This window comes from Lissotriton helveticus, chromosome 12, assembly GCF_964261635.1.
Source record: "Lissotriton helveticus chromosome 12, aLisHel1.1, whole genome shotgun sequence".
Classification (NCBI taxonomy): Eukaryota; Metazoa; Chordata; class Amphibia; order Caudata; family Salamandridae; genus Lissotriton; species Lissotriton helveticus.
Genome location: NC_136073.1, coordinates 817284723 through 817301515, shown reverse-complemented (window position 1 = coordinate 817301515; position 16793 = coordinate 817284723). Strand labels below are relative to the sequence as shown.

At 44.4% G+C, this 16793-nt stretch overlaps 2 protein-coding genes across 2 annotated transcripts in view; one reads left to right on the top strand and one right to left on the bottom strand.

Moving 5' to 3' along the window:
• Positions 1–16793, bottom strand: part of DCST2 (DC-STAMP domain containing 2) — a 285622-nt gene that overhangs the window by 145372 nt on the left and 123457 nt on the right. Inside the window, exon 4 of the mRNA XM_078671064.1 lies at positions 2090–2149. The gene's annotated coding sequence lies outside the window, so the exon portion shown is untranslated. The remainder of the gene's footprint in view (positions 1–2089; positions 2150–16793) is intronic.
• The window catches only part of DCST1 (DC-STAMP domain containing 1), a 146034-nt gene that overhangs the window by 18906 nt on the left and 110335 nt on the right, over positions 1–16793 (top strand). Inside the window, exon 4 of the mRNA XM_078668903.1 lies at positions 1310–1438. Coding sequence (XP_078525029.1) covers positions 1310–1438 — 129 coding nt within the window. The remainder of the gene's footprint in view (positions 1–1309; positions 1439–16793) is intronic.

Sequence of the window (16793 nt, the reverse complement as noted above, 5' to 3'; positions counted from 1 at the left end):
AAACGGTCCCAGGATGCTTGTTTCCGGTCCAGGCAGCCTGGCAGTTCAGGCTGGTCTGCTCCTATGGGAAGCAGCGTAGAGACTGATTTACATATGGCTGGGTTTACACTGGAATGCCACGAGGAGCAAAACACAGAAGGATTTAGGTCGAGATCTCTGTACTGGGGTGAATGTTTGACATTGTTCAGCATTCTGTCCATCATTTTTTCTTTTTGCATTCATCTGTAAGTGTAGGTCAGCACTCTGTGGGATTGTTGATGAAGAGTTATTATCAGGGTAGACAAGCTCATGTCCTCTAAGTTGGTCATTCTAAGATTCTGAATAACTGATGTTGATTGAATGAAGGAAAGGCTCATTTGATTGATTCTGTGGGTAGATATGTGGTGTGGTTTAGACTGATGCTGATGAAGGATATATAGGGCTGTCATAGAAGGATAACTGGATTCAGACTCATTGGATCCAATGTAGGCGGGATGATGAAAAAACAAAGGCTTCAGTAGGTTTGTTTAGGTTTGGTGATGTGTTACCAGTGCCAGGATAAATTTCTTTAAACTATTTGGATCGTTTAAGGTTTAGTAATATCAGTTCTAACTCTGAGATTTTTATTGCTGACCTGAATCACAATTGTGCATCTTACATAGACATACACTGTGAGTTTACAGGCACTTACATTCATTATCAGAGATAAGCATAAGTTACATATCACAGACATCACCATATTACGGCATCTATCACTTACCGGTGTCCCCATATGTTCATTTTCCTTCATATACATTTCATTCATCTCAGTATCTCCCTCGCATCTTTGGTCTGCAAACGTATACATGTCTCCCCAACATATCTCAGTTGCCACTGCAGATCCCAGTTCCTCCATACACACAAATCACAACATCCCCATATACCCCAGTGAACACCAATTACCACATATGCCAGGATAGGTCCCAGACATATCACACTTCCTAAAACATAAGCCATGTCCCACAGGTTACAGCTCCAACACCAGCTCATGGTGTTCTCTCCACATTCCTGCATTTCCACAGATATCCAATCACACCAAACATGCCCTCTCCCACTGTTAACCCACGCTCACAAGGCTCTCCACGACACCGGACCAGCATACCTGAACAGCCGACTCAAATCCCATGTACCCCAAAGGAGTTCTGAAGGCACTGCATGTCGCTTCAACAGCTATCCATGTCTTTCAGTCACAGATCACAGGGAAAAGAAGACTGGAATTTTCACTCAAACACAGATACTAGTGTGGGTACATATTTATCTTTGTCCTTATTTCTTGTGATTGCTCCTGCAGCTGCCTGTGCTCTCGGCTGGGCAACTTCCCCGGTCTTCCGCTGTGCCTGCTTCCTGATACTCCCACTGGTTCTGGGCAAAGAAGGTCGAACCTACATGATCATTTATGTGATGGCCGCCATTTATGCTGGTAAAATACTTTTGTTTCTTCATTTTATTTATTGAACATTCACACTACAAAGTACTCTGCTGGGTGAACCTAAACTGAATTGGGCAGTCTAAATACAGAATAATGAATCTGGATTTCCTTGATACTTGGTAGCTTTAATGCAGGCCAGCAGGCCCTCGGAAATCCTTTCTTTGTTTTTTAAATACGACTGTGTTCATATTCTGGCTGTAGAATGTCCTATGGTGTTTCTAAATTACCATAAAGTGGTGCTACAGTGCAAGCCACAGACAGGGATAGGGACATTTTGGGTAACCCAGTTCTTTAGTGAGAGTTTTGCTTCTGAATAATTCCCATGCTATAATTCCAAAGTTCAAAAAAACGAATGAGACTGGCACTCTTCTAACAGCTTTGTGCATCTATTCTCAACTGGAAACTAACATGAAACACACAGTACAGTGTTCTTGGAACAATACCTAGGAAAAAAAATAATGCCACACATTCCATAACTCCTTCGACAATTTTGTGTGGGTGCGGAGTAAGCACATTGATCATTTCAAAAACTAAAAAATGTGGTACATTGAGAATGAATGATTTGAACAAAATCCATGCCTAAAAAAGAAAGAAAAGAACTTAAACTCACTAAATTAATATGCAAATGGAGATCTTACATACCAGATACTAGTGTGGAAAGCCTTCTTGATTAAATACATCATCCATAACATCTTGTAAGTCCTACATTTGAGGGAAAAAAAGTTTAATAAAGTTAGAAAACCGCAATGTATTTGTAAGTCTGGAGATCAGAGTGAAAGTCAAACTGCTTCAACCTTATGCCTAACATATAAGAATACAAATACATTTTGCACACACAATAAAAAATTCAACACATAGCCAGACATGGGTTACAAAGATTAAAACATAGCACTGTGGTTATCAAATTTTGTGATCTAATAGGGAAATAAACTGGTCAGACAGAAAAAAATAGTATTTATAAGAAAAATCCTTTTTAGGAAATATATGTTTCAGAAATGTGACTGGTTGCTTGTTAGACCTCATACTCTTGAGGAAGGCGTAACCTAAACATTTTGCTTTTTCCTTGTGGTTTTAGTTGATTCTCTTTTTGTGGCCTTAGTACTCTGGGCACTTTCCCGTTGTAATGCAATGTGAAAGAGCACGCACCCTTCCTACACATGCAAGGATATGGTGCTTACCTGATTAGTTGAGGCACAGTACCTGTGAGTACCCTGTAAAGATGTATACCACTAACCGAGGGCAGGTACTGCACTGGCTACTTGTGGGGCGCAGCACTCATTGTGCGACACACAAGAATAGCCTTTCAAACACGTCTCAAGCCTGCCATTGCTGGCCAGTTTGTGCGCACTGCACTTATGTTCAGGTTGGTGCCCTGAAGTGTGCTCTACAAGGGCTTGTTGGCTTATTCACTTTTCTTTGACGAGCTCTAAGCGACATCAAGGACGTCCCATGAGGGGCATAAACAATCTGTGTGTTTTACCTGGAGAGAGGTGCACTCATGAGCACCTACTTGGACTGCTGAATCCTGAATGCAGCACAGGGTTAGCATGGAACTAAGTATTATGTCTGGAGACTGGATTGCCTGGTGCGGAGCTCCGAAACCATGCCCTTATCTAAGAAGAACGGCCCATGCAAATGTGGCCTGCTTCCTCCTCCTTGCCGCATCTCTCTCGTGTGACACGCTGACTGCATGCTCATTGTGTGTGGTGTCCGATTCACAGGCTGTGACCTTCAGAGGGAGGGTGCATCCTATAATAGTACTGCATTCTACCTCATGCAGTACTACTGAACTGTTGACTGTGTGTGGAACCGGATTGTCTGGTGTGAGTCGTTATCATTGTGCACCAGACGTGCCACATTCCAGAAAGGTAAGGCAAACCCGACTGTGGGTTGATTGGAAATGGACTGTCTGGTGTAACTTGGATTATTGCACATCAGACGTTGTGCCTCATTTCCAGGGAGGTACAGCGAACCCAACTAGTGGGTCATTGTGCCCGGATTATTTGGTGCGACTCGGATCAACGCCTGAGTGAAAAGAGTAAATGACTATGCACAATAAGACTTCCGAGAGCAATCCAAAGAGGGTCGTGAGACTGTATGACGCCCCTCTTGCTTCAACACTGGGCTAGTGCCGGAAGGCGAATTGAGTGACCTCTTGATCGAAGTTCGACTATCTCTAACCCATTTCTGAAAAGTGGGTGAACTTCCTGAATAGTGGCCAACCCCCCATTTGTCGACTGTTGCCTGGGTTACACTGAAAGTGACTCTAGCCTTCTCCCCGGGTCCCCTGACTAAGTGTAATCCCGGCCTTAAACCAGCGTAGTGATATTATTTGTTTCTCCTTAACTTGTGGGCAGAGTACTAGAAGGGGTAACTGAGAAGTGAGGGAGTGGTTGTGCCAAGGAACCTGCATTTATATTATCCAATGACCTGCCGGATATCATTTACGTTACATTTACATAAGGTGCCAAGTGTGTGTGCTTCATAAACACTTGCTGATATCCTCTGCACCGCGTTACAGTGCTGTGGGAGTGCAGGAGAATGTGTTGTTGGAGAACAGCCAGCTAAGAATTGCACTGCACAGCGGTGTTGTTTTACTTGGTTGTTTCATTACCTAGAGGTGTGGCGCCGCGGCCAGGGCGACTGACGCTGGAATCTGGGGACCACGGTTCGATCCCCGGCTCCGGCGGCAGGTTAGCCCAGCACCATGTGACTCTGGGCAATAGCTCGCTTAATCTTCCCGACGGCCCCCAGCGCCTAGAGACCCTTACGGGTGATTGTGCGCTTTACAAATGTGGACTTTAAATACCTAATGAATTGATTTGAACCATGCGGCCTTGGCCCACGGTGCTGCTGAAAAGTGTTATAAATTCCTGTGTACACATTCCTGATATCGTTGTGACCCGGGGTACAGCATAGAAACATGTGGATTTGAATTGTGCTATTTTCTAGGGTGGGCCAGTTCAGACACCTTACCGAACCACATAAGGGTGCTGAGCTAAAATAGGATTCTTCCCAAGTTTGCATATAACTGATGTAATTTTAAACACTGTTGAGCCTAATACTGCTAGTAATATTTCCAACTGTGATTTATGCCAAGAGATACATGATCCTGTTGTGTTAAATAATGTGGACGTTGAATACAATCTTTATTTACATCTTTTGCGACGCTCAGTGTATTTATTGTGCGGGAGTACTTTGCAAATGCTTTGAACATTGCCTCTGTGATAAGACTGACTGCTCAGTGCCAAGCTACCCAAGGGTGAGCACAGGTTATACAGTGATTGTTCAAGAAGAAAAAATAATTATCCTGTCTGCAAAATGCTTAAACTGACGGAAAACTCATCTCCACAGATTGCTCTAACGAGTGACAACAAGCGCTTAGCAGGATTCCGATTACAGGATATACAGTTAATGGAGGTACAGAAGTTAGGTCAGATGGATCACAGGATATAAGCAAAAATTGTGTTTTTATTTTTATTCATATCGAAGTAATCAAACTATACATATTGTGAACAAATCAGGATGATCAATACAGTGAATACATTAATAAAGGCAACAACACAAAGACAGAAAAAAATTGTCATATCTGATCTCACGCTTTGAAGCATTTTGCAGACAGGATAAGTTTTTAGGTCTCGCGACCTATCGATGCGCGCATGCGCATCGAGCGGAGCGAGAATTCAAGCGGCGAAAACATCATGAAACCACCAGCTTTTTGCTGGCGTTTTCATGGCGTTTTCATGCAGTTCATGTGAACCACGTGTTCAAACATGAACACGCATCAGCCTCCCTCCATTTGCCGCACAGCACATCAAAGGGCTTCGCCCAGCGTGCGCTCTGCGGCTTCTCCTCCCCTAATTAGTCATTTTTGCCGCTCCCCTGCCCGCCGTCTCGCATTTCTCCTCCCCCTCCCCTTCTCTGCCTTCCTTTCCCGGCGCACGCATTTTTTTTTTGTTCAAGCATTTCTCCTCCCTCCTCCCCCTCTACAAGACATGCACGTCACATATCGTTTGCTACCTCTTGTATTTTGTTGCTCTTGATACTTGCACAACTGTCACTATTGTCTCATGTAACGTAACGTTTGCTTTTGTAACATGCTCACTTGTTCTTGCTCATGTCCGCCCGTTCAAATGTGTGTACTTATTGAATCAGTGTAAACGGGTTTGTCTAACCTAGTTACCCAGTTGCATGTCTGCAGCTCTAGCCGCTAGACCACATAACCTCCCACTCCCAGTATAATAGCGATCACAAAAGTGATATTGGTAGATTTACCAAAAAGGAGAAACACTCCATGAAATGCAAACGTATTGTTTTCGTCTTACATTGTTTGATTACATCCAAATTGGCAATTTTGTGCGTTCTGCTGTATGCTTTCCTTCCACCCCTCCTCACGTTACAATGTACTCCTCCTAAAGTAAATACATCTGAGGTAATGTGACCCCTTCCAAGCCGGCCGTTACTCATCGTAGCATTCAGGCGCTCAAGAGGCCTCGATAATGTGATCTGACCGTCTTTCAAGATACCCCTGCGCCCCAGCTCTTAGGTGAGTGAGTGAGCTCTTCCCGTCGTTAGCCCAGTCGCAGCCTGTCGCCCTTCCTGCCAGATGGCCTCCGAGCTCTCCCTGTCTGCCGCGCCCAGTCAGGGGCGATGAGAGACGGGTCTTACCGGCACGGACCGTCGCCTCACTGAAGGTGGTAATGACGCTGTGTCCCAGCACTTCCAGGGGAGCCTTTCAGCGGCCGCCATTGTCATGTTAAAGTCTCTGTGCGCGTGAGCTTCTCACAGGGCGTCAGGCCCCTCACCCTCCACAGACATCCCCCTCCATCGAAGCCTCCCCAGCGAGGTACCTAAGCCTAAACGTGACAAAACCCTGTCTTTCAAGTCACTGATTATTTCTGTGTGTTATCAGGTGTGTTAATTTAATCAAACTTAATTAAACTGCATTACAACTACAATTAGATTTTGTTGCTCTTGATACTTGCACAACTGTCACTATTGTCTCATGTAACGTAACGTCAGCCCCTGTTAATACTGTGGCCTCTGCTGTGGCCTCTCCACACGTGTTTTGTTAAAGCGCCTGGAAGGATTGAGGGCACCTGTAGACCCTTGCCATGTTGTATCATTTTATTTACCGAGCCTACAGAGGTGCAAACGGAAAGGGGGTGGGGATATTGTGCTTCAAAACTAAATACTTATAAGGTCCCCAAGCAAGACCTATTGGCAATGCCAATGCTTGTTTCTTCTAGTGTTCTTTATTCCCCTAATATCCTGCTGCCATATCTTTCCTCAGGGGCCCTCTCTTTTTTGTACATACAGTGAGTGTAATCAGCTAGCCATGACAGGAGTCGTAGGTTCTGCCTGGCTTGAGCACCGCCTCAGCCAACCTCAAAGTGCCATTTCCAACATGGCTCAAGAATAATATTGATTATTTCTTGCTATATATACATTAGAGGTAAACATGAGTTCTGACTTGTTTTTACTAGCTATCACAGATTGCACATTAATAGGATTCACAATTTAGGGGAGAGGGGTTGGCCTAACGGCTAAGGCGCTCGACCTCGGACCTGGGGATTTGGGTTCAAGTCTCGGTAACGATGCCAAAAAACCTCCTGTGATTCTGGGCAAATCACTTAATCTCCCCGTGCCTAAAAAAATGAAAGTGTGTCCTCATGTAACGTAACTGGTGCTATGTAAAGCTCTCTGATACCTGATTTGGTTCGGGTCTAGTGCGCGCTATATAAAACTCTGCAAAAAAAAAAAAAGAACAGTTCCACAGTGTTAAAAAATGGCAACCTAAAGAAAGGTACTCAAGACAGAAAAGCACTAATAGCTGCAACTTTAAAACTTACATAGAAGGGTCTTTTCCCTCAAAAGACATTCAGAAACCTGGCTAAAAGGCTCATCCACCCCTATCCTTGACCTTCTAGCCCTGCCTAGCCATGACATAATTTGATTAGACAGGTCCATAAAACAGGGTTGAGGTTTTGCCTGCATAAATCGAAATACTCTCTCGGTCTCACATTCCAATCCCTGCGACCTGACCTCCAGTGAATAGCAATACATCAACATCACTAGCAATCACCGCTCAATATGCAAATTACACACATTCTACCACCTCCCTGTAGACAATCTTTCCTTCATTGAACAATTAATGGAAATAATCTCCTCCATTGATGCAACCTAGTTTCCCAAATATTCCTGGGAGATTTCAACCTTCACTGGTCTAAACCAAATGATCAAGCTGTAAACTGCCTATATGCATTCCTATTGGAGTACGAGCGACAGAATATATGTGGAAATTCTAACCGATAACAAGGGTAAAACTCTGGACCTCATCATCTCCAAAGGAAAAACCATCTCAATAGATACCATTATCCCTTGTGATTGGTCTTACCATTACAGCATCTTCTGCCTAATTAACAAGGAGTTATCGCAAAGAGGGTCTAACCCAAGAAAACGAAACAATGGAAAAGGAACCTTAGGAATATTAACTCTATGGATCTAGCAACCCACTGTAGAAAGGCCTTGACTCCCAAATCAAACATGTCGGATATGCATGTCCACACAACCATCGCTGGTATCCTGGATGAAACAGCCCCTCTACAACTAAAAAGTGCCTCTGTCAAAATCTCCAAATCTTAGTTCAACAACAACCTAAACTCTGAACGCTGCAACCTAAGGTCAGCTGAGAGAACCTGGGGATCAGTACCCTCCACTGAACATCTAATTCACCTTAGATCGCTCAGGAACACCTATACCAAAAAAATCAGAACTGCAAAGGCTGACTTCTTGCAAACACAACTCAATCAAGCCAAAAACCACCCCAAGAAACTGTTTGGAAATTGTTAAACACAATCAAGCAAGACACCCGCAGCTCTGACCTTGACGATGGCCTTCCATCTTGCGACAAGTTGGCGGCCTTCTTCACTGAGAAAACGAAGAGCATCAGTATCGACCTGGAAGCAAAGAGGGTTATTCTACCATCAGCAGGGAGGGAGGACCCATCTCACCTTGAGAGGCTCCGCCCCTCCAAATCCTGGCACCAAGAATGACGCCTCTTGGTTCTTCTTTACACCCCCTCAGTGAAAGAGATAACACTCTGCGGGTGATCAACCCATCTAATCATTTCACCGACCCGCTAACACCACCCATCTTCAAAGACATTAAGAATACCATCCTCCCCCTTTGGACAAAGATTAACAACACCTCACTGTCACAAGGCACAATCCCAGACTGCTTAAAAGTAAAACAGATCTCCCCCATTCTAAAAAAAAACAAATGCAGACAGAACTGATCTCAATACTTTCCGACCCATCTCCACCATCCCTATGCTGGCTAAACTGCTAGAAAAATGTGTGCAGATGCAACTTTGTGAACACATGGAGTATTTCCAACTTCTGGACCAACATCAATCCAGATTTCGAACAGGCAACAGCATGGAATCTGCCCTCACTCACATTTTGGATGACATCTAGATAATGCCAGACCACAAATGAGCATGCCTCCTGATTCTCCTTGACCTTTCTTCAGCCTTCAACACAGTTAACCACCACAATCTCTTACCTAGCCTAGAACATAGGATGGGCTTTTCAGGGCCGGTATTGCAATGGTTTACATCCTTCCTCCATTATAGATCACAAAAAGTCAAGATAAAGCAATCCCTATCCAGTCCTCTTCAGTCTCTATGAGGATCCACAAGGTTCAGCACTATCACCGATTCCCTTCAATTTATTCCTAAAACCCTTGGCAAATGCTCTGAATGCCGTGAACATCCTCTTCCATATGTATGCGGATAACACTCAACTTTTTTCTGAAAATCACTTTCCCTGATGACTTACTCTACCCTTTTGGATACTCAAAAATGGCTAACTGACAACAACCTCATGCTCAACACCTCCAAAACGGAATTCCTTCTCCTTGCTCCGCCTAATCACACCCCAAAGATCGACCATTGACTGAAACATCTTACGGCTTTAAACTGCACTACCCACATTATCGACTCTGCAAAATCCCTCTGAATCACTCTGGATATGCACCTGAGCATTCAGAATCATATTTGCAATCCAAGCAAGGAGGCTAAACACCAGATGAACATGCTAAAGATTCAAAAAATTTCCTTCCAGAAGAGGACTTCAAGATGGCGGTGCAGGCTCTGGTGCGGCCTAGGCTAGACTATGGTAGGTTCATGCTTTGTGGACTTCCTAAATATAGCTTGGCCCCACTAAAGTTACAACAAAAGGGGTTCACCCAATATCGTCACTGGGACCTGGGTATGTATATTGCTGAGAAAGAGGGGTCCCAGTTATCACACAGAAAGTTATTTACAAAACATAGTGATTAGTCAAATATAAAGACAAAAAAGTCAATCTGCTAACATTGTTTTTAATTACAACGAAGCCGAGCCAACTATTAAGGCAACCATTCTTGGTACAACACTTAGAAATTGAATATAGTGCCCTGGAAAGGGGGGGGGGGAGTGTGCAATGGGTGTAGGAAAGGGTAAGTGACATAAAGACAAAGCCACAAGGCCACACAGTAATGAATTGACACATAACACTAATTCAAATATCACCGACCATAGGTTCAAATGAATACTTCAAAATAACATGCTTCATGAATGTACTTAATAACACAATTATTGGAATGAAGCTGAAAACACAAGAAAAAAATCGACGTTTCGACCCCTTTTACAAAGGCAGGCTTGAATTGATCCCTTGCAGTGGGGTCTTCATCAGGACAGGAGACAGGGACACAAACCGGGGATGCTTGTTTTCAGGGGCGAAGAAGGAACTGTCAATCCCCCACGACAGACTAAACAGAGCCAAGACTTCTGGACCAACCTCTGATGTCAGAAATAAGTACAATGGATGAATGGGTAATTTACATAGAAGAGAGGCGTCATTAGTGAGCACCTTGTCGTAATTCCCAACTGGGTTCACACTAGGTCAGGGACACCGGGATCGGTGTATTTCGAAGTTGGCCTACCGAGTCACATCATTGTGTGAATCGGCAAAAGAAAAATCAGGCAACTGTGGGTCTCGGTTGCGAGTTGTTTGGAGGGGTCACCGAGCTTGCATAATGCACTCTGCAGAATATTATTAATCAGTCCGGCACCTGATGCACGATTTGTTGCTTGTACTCTGATCAACAAATCGTGCATCAGGTGCCGGACTGATTAATAATATTCTGCAGAGTGCATTATGCAAGCTCGGTGACCCCTCCAAACAACTCGCAACCAAGACCCACAGTTGCCTGATTTTTCTTTTGCCGATTCACACAATGATGTGACTCGGTTGGCCAACTTCGAAATACACCGATCCCGGTGTCCCTGACCTAGTGTGAACCTAGTTGGGAATTACGACAAGGTGCTCACTAATGACGCCTCTCTTCTATGTAAATTACCCATTCATCCATTGTACTTATTTCTGACATCAGAGGTTGGTCCAGAAGTCTTGGCTCTGTTTAGTCTGTCGTGGGGGATTGACAGTTCCTTCTTCGCCCCTGAAAACAAGCATCCCCGGTTTGTGTCCCTGTCTCCTGTCCTGATGAAGACCCCACTGCAAGGGATCAATTCAAGCCTGCCTTTGTAAAAGGGGTTGAAACGTCGACTTTTTCTTGCGTTTTCAGCTTCATTCCAATAATTGTGTTATTAAGTACATTCATGAAGCATGTTATTTTGAAGTATTCATTTGAACCTATGGTCGGTGATATTTGAATTAGTGTATGTGTCAATTCATTACTGTGTGGCCTTGTGGCTTTGTCTTTATGTCACTTACCCTTTCCTACACCCATTGCACACTCCCCCCCCCTTTTCCAGGGCACTATATTCAATTTCTAAGTGTTGTACCAAGAATGGTTGCCTTAATAGTTGGCTCGGCTTCGTTGTAATTAAAAACAATGTTAGCAGATTGACTTTTTTGTCTTTATATTTGACTAATCACTATGTTTTGTAAATAACTTTCTGTGTGATAACTGGGACCCCTCTTTCTCAGCAATTGGCCCCACTAAAAGCATCCATTAATGCTGCAGCTAGACTGCTTACTGGTTCAAAAACAAAAGAGCCCATCTCCTCAGACCTCAAATCCCCAAACTGACTGCCATATGAGGCTAGAATACAGCAAAAGATAGCCTGCATGACTCACAAAGCCCTTAATCTCAAGACTCCCACGTATCTGGCTCCAAAAATAGAACTATCTGGAGATTGCAGTCAAGAAGTGCAAGTTCTTGGTTCTCAAAACCACAGATCTTTCACAAAATGAGAACAAGTCACAAAGTCTTCCAGGGCGCTGCCCCAAAGATTTAGAACTCTCTTACCCCAGAAGTCCGGGGAATTTCCTCCACGATCACCTTCAAAAAGGAAGCAAAAAAATCCAAATGGCTAAGTTTCTGCCTTAAACAGCTCTGGCCCATTGCTCATTGATTCCCACCTGACTGACAATCAGATTGCTGGACACCTTTGAATCCCAGCATTCGCCTGCCATGCTCATTCATGTAGCGCAGATTATCACATTTTCTTCTCCATGGTCTGTATCCCACATACAGTAACTATGTTGCACGACTATCTTGTGGTATTATGTATACTCTTGAAATACCTATCCAAATTGTAAGGAGCTCTGATATCCACCTATGTCAAGTACATGCTATATAAAACTTTCAAATAAATAAATAAATATTCTAGAAAAGGAATATATAAAACAATAATATAAGAAAAAGAAAATTGGCAAGTGATAGAAAGCAAAAGCAGTCATAAAATACCGTACTCTGAATTCTATTGCCTTTATGCATAAGGGGTTAGGAACTCCTTCAATCCTTAAAGATCACTCTAACTGCATGACATACTTACTGATTGCAAAGCTGGAAAGGAGCATGAGCAGAGCCAAAAGGAATTGAGAGATAACATAAAAAAAACTAAGGGCGACAATTGGGGTGTAACAAATAATACACAATAGGTAATAAACACAGTAGCTGTGTAGCACAAGAAAGACGTTTAGCAATGGAACGCTAGAGAGCTTAAGATCCGTAACTGGTAATATGAAAAGGAACACATTTATATATTTACCAAAATATGACAATTTGGAGAACTTGAGCCACTGAGTCCCTAAGGGCGTGGGAATAGGACCCCAGCAGGCAGCTGGTATTCATGGACGAGTGTTAAATTGGTAGATGAAAATAAACATTTTCCAATGGTTTCAACACATTTAGACACTTTGTCTGAGCAGATGTGAACCGGTTGGGATTGGTCTTACTTATGGACCACTGCACCACCAAACTCTCAGAGGAGGAGTGAAGAGATAGGAAAGCAGGATCGCCTGGTGCTTGGCGATGGAGTTGCGCTATCTTGCGGCTGACTGGTGGCCGACAGCAAAGTTTGGCCCATGCCCCAATAGGATGTCTGAGAAGGCCTTGTTAAATGGTTTGAGGGTCTTGGAAGATGTTTGGCATGGCTGAAGAACTTCCATCTACATGTTAGTCTTGACATCTAAGGTGGGGAGCTGGAAGTCAAGTACTTAAGCAGCATTACGCGTTAACATGGCGTGGAAAGCGGATTTATCTGTGGCTGGTTCAGGGGTGAGAGGAAGCCCATTGCAGGGGAGGTATCAAGACAACTAGCTTCTAACTGGATTCGAGAAATACTAAGTGAACTCATCACCTGGGATTACGTTTTAGGGCAGTGGAAGGGGTTGGGGTAGTTTAAAGGACAGCGCAGGAGGGTGAGGGGTCAGGGCAGTGTAAGTTAGGGTTCAGGGTTTAGGCCGTAGGGCAGTGGGCAGTGGGAGGGGAATGAGTAGTTAGGTTTGTTTTTAGGGTGGGTGATCGGGGTAGGTTTTAGGGCAGGTGAAGGGGTTGAGGTAGTTTAAGGGACTAAATGAGCGGGGTAGTGTAGGGTTTTAGGTCTTAGGACAGTGGGATGGGAATGGGTAGTTGGAGCAGTTTTTATGGCTGGGAGGGGGTCAATGTAGGTTTTAGGACAGCGGACAGGGTTGGATTCATTTAAGGGACAGCGCGGTGGCTGGGTAGTGTAAGTTAGGGTGCAGGGTTTTAGGCCATGAGGCAGTGGGAGGGGAATGGGTAGTTGGGTTCGGGCGGGTTAGGTTTCAGGGCAGTGGATGGGGTTGGGGTACTTTATGGGACGGTGGGGGCAGGAGGGGGGTGGTGTAGTGAAGGACTTTGGGCCTTAGTGCAGTGGGAAGGGAATGGGTAGTTTTTAGTGTTGGGGTCAGGGTTGGTTTTAGGGCAGGGGTTGGGGTAATTAAAGGGACAGTGCAAGGGGGTGGGGTGGTCAGGGGGAGGCAGGGTAGTACTGACCATACCCACACATACCCCTTTACCGTTCATGCCTATACCACAAAATGTTGTGGTAACGGCATGCGTGGTAAAGGAATGCGTGGTTAAGACGCATTCGTGGTTGGGCTGCATGGTAGAGGCACAAGTGGTAAAACCATTCGTGCTTCTATCATACACCTCTATTGGAAGCTCTTTGTCCGGCGTCAATAAATTCAGTATCATTGTCGAAGTCTTCGGCCCCAGCACGGACTGCAGCTCCGGAGACGGAGTCTGGACCGGGACAGAGGCATCGAGATAGATTTCGAGAGTCCAGTTGGTGCCGAGGGCAAACCTGCCAGTTGTATGCCAGGTGAATGTTTCCCAGCTTCTTCTGTCCTGAAGATGTGACAGGAGCCAAAGAGCCAGAGCATGGCTATGTGGAGCTCTTCGTACTGTTGCAGGGTGGCAGACAGCCCCGGAAACGTGGGTTGCGCCCAAACCAGTTGTGGGATGGGTTCCGGACAATTCGGATCGCGACAAAGACTGATCTTGCGAGCAGTGTTGGCGATTCTTCCTGGATTGGAACGGAACCAGGACGGAATATTAGACGTGGGCTGCAACTTAGAGCGGTCTCTGCGAGAAGTCTTTTTATGCTTGGAGAAATAAAGTTAAACCTTGTTGTCCCGGGTAGCCTTCGGATTCACTGACTCTCAGTCATTGCAGGCCTTGGTGTCAAAGTTCGACACTAGACATCACATCTGATGGGAATCTGTCACAGATGTTTGCTTGCAAAATGTTCTACAGGGCTGAAAACCTGTCATTCATAACAGAGACATTCCTTTCACACTCTAAAATTTATTAGAAAATATAGAGGTAAAGAATCTCTGAGAGACAAGAAGAAGCTCCAGATCCACTTTATGAGGTGCATTAAGAAAGGAACTGACGTCAGTGTGCAGAAGTGGCGCCTATATAGGTTTCACAAGTCATTTCCGGAGTGGAATGGCATTAGTGGGGAGCCACTTGGTGCCACATTCCGGCATGCAGAAGTACTGCTGAAAAGTTTCCGGATCCAGTCTGACTACCGGGGAATATTGAAAGGGTGAAGAATCTTCTGCTATAAGTCACTATCACAATAAACATTTTATACTTACTAAATTTACAGAATCCATTCTTTAAAATGAGCAATGAAATTCAGAGATACAAATGTTGTTTCGTACGTAAATCTTTTCAAGATAATAAAAAAACACATAAATGCAAAGAGTAAAATATAGGAGCACTCATATGGTAAATGGCCGATCACGAAATGTATGCGGTCTAGCAACACCGGTAACAAAAATATGTAAAAAAACACAAGATTTGTTTCCAAGCCACTCAATGACTTCTTACTTAATTAACCCAACATCCAGACTAACTTCTGTCTGACTCTGGTAACATGAACATGCTTTCTCTTGTGTAAAGAGAGAGGAATAGCATTACTCAAAACGAATGTTTCAAATCAACCCAGTTTCTTTATCTTTGTATAACTTTCCTAGCAACTGTGAAACTAATAAAAAAATGTTTCAAAAAATCTCTCACGCTGTACTGCTGATCACTGGCGATGTATGCGCTGTGGGAACTATCCTGCCGGCTTCGAGTCTGCTGGGTTATACAAGAAAAGAACAAGTTCTTGTGCTGTGGCTGCAATATGAACATTCTGAAACGGGGGGCATTCACAACTTTCTGATGTCCCATAGTTGTTCAGTGCCTGACCTTGGTATGGCGGCCATGCAAGGACATTGAAAATCGGCTACTTCTGTTGGAAGAGTCGAGTACTGAATCTCAAGCGTGACCAGACCTTGTGCTCATGGGATGACTCAACATGCGAAGAGCTTCGGTGCTCGTTCGATTTTCCTATCATGATAGTCCTTTGATATCCACAACATGGAGCCACCAGTTTGTTGTTTCTTGTCTTCTCCCCCGGTTCGTTGGACTTCATCCTGCCAACTCTCAGACATTGCTCCTCGGCTGGACTGCCTGATCTCTTTCTCCCCCCATGCCCCCGTCTCTCATATCTCCCCCCTCCCTCTCTCTACCCCCTTGGAGGTCTTATTTCTCCGTTCACTCTGTAGATAAGTAATATACTATCGTTATTAGCCTAATCGTTGTGAATATGGAATCCTGAGTGAATTTTACTATTTGCATTGATACAACTTTAACCACTAGTATATGTAGTAGTTCTTTATACTGTCTATCACTATTTTGTGATTTTGAGCTTACCCATTTGCATCTCTCCCCTGATTGACTCTACAACTTATACAGTTCTTTTTCTTCTATCTGTATCTCTTCCTTGTGGGACTCTACAACTCGCTGATTCCCTCCCTTGGTCTCTCTATTCGCCCTTTCGTGGATCCTATTTTTACTGGCTCGCTAACTTACTCTGGTATTGAGTGTGTAATCTTTCTGTTATCAATAAGATTTTTTTTTCGTCATATGTCCTCCCTCTGTTACTTGCCAGTTCCTACCCATCTCCTAGCCCACTGTCCCTTGTGCCCTTTGACTAAGCACTCCCCCTTGTTGGGGAAAGGCCCAATGTCTACACACTGGTGTCTCAGTGACCCCTTTGAGAGAGTCCACAGCACAAGGGAGCCACTCACAGTTGAGGTATGGTGTGGCACCCCTTGCCAAAGCACTCCCTCTCCCCTTGTTGTGGAAGGATCCAGTAGGTAGCCCTTTGAGTCTCAGAGACCCCTCTGAGAGAGTCCACAGCGTAAAGGGAGCCTCTCGCAACGGAGATTTGGGAATGATACCACTTCCCCTGGGATCACAGCTTACTGGACTTTGGACGCAGCTTTTACTCGTCTATCGGTTTGTGTCCCCATCACCCCCCTCCTCTATCATGCTTTGTCTCTCACCCTCCCCCTTCTCTTTCCCTCCTTCATTATTTGTCCACTTCCCCTGCTCCTACCTTCTCTCCCCTGAATCTCTCTCTCCCCTTGCCTGCTTTTTCCCCTACGAATATGTCTTTATTGTTTTTCTCGACCTATCATGTAACTATGTAGCTATGCTCTGATACTGTTTAACCTTGAAGCAATGTAACCTG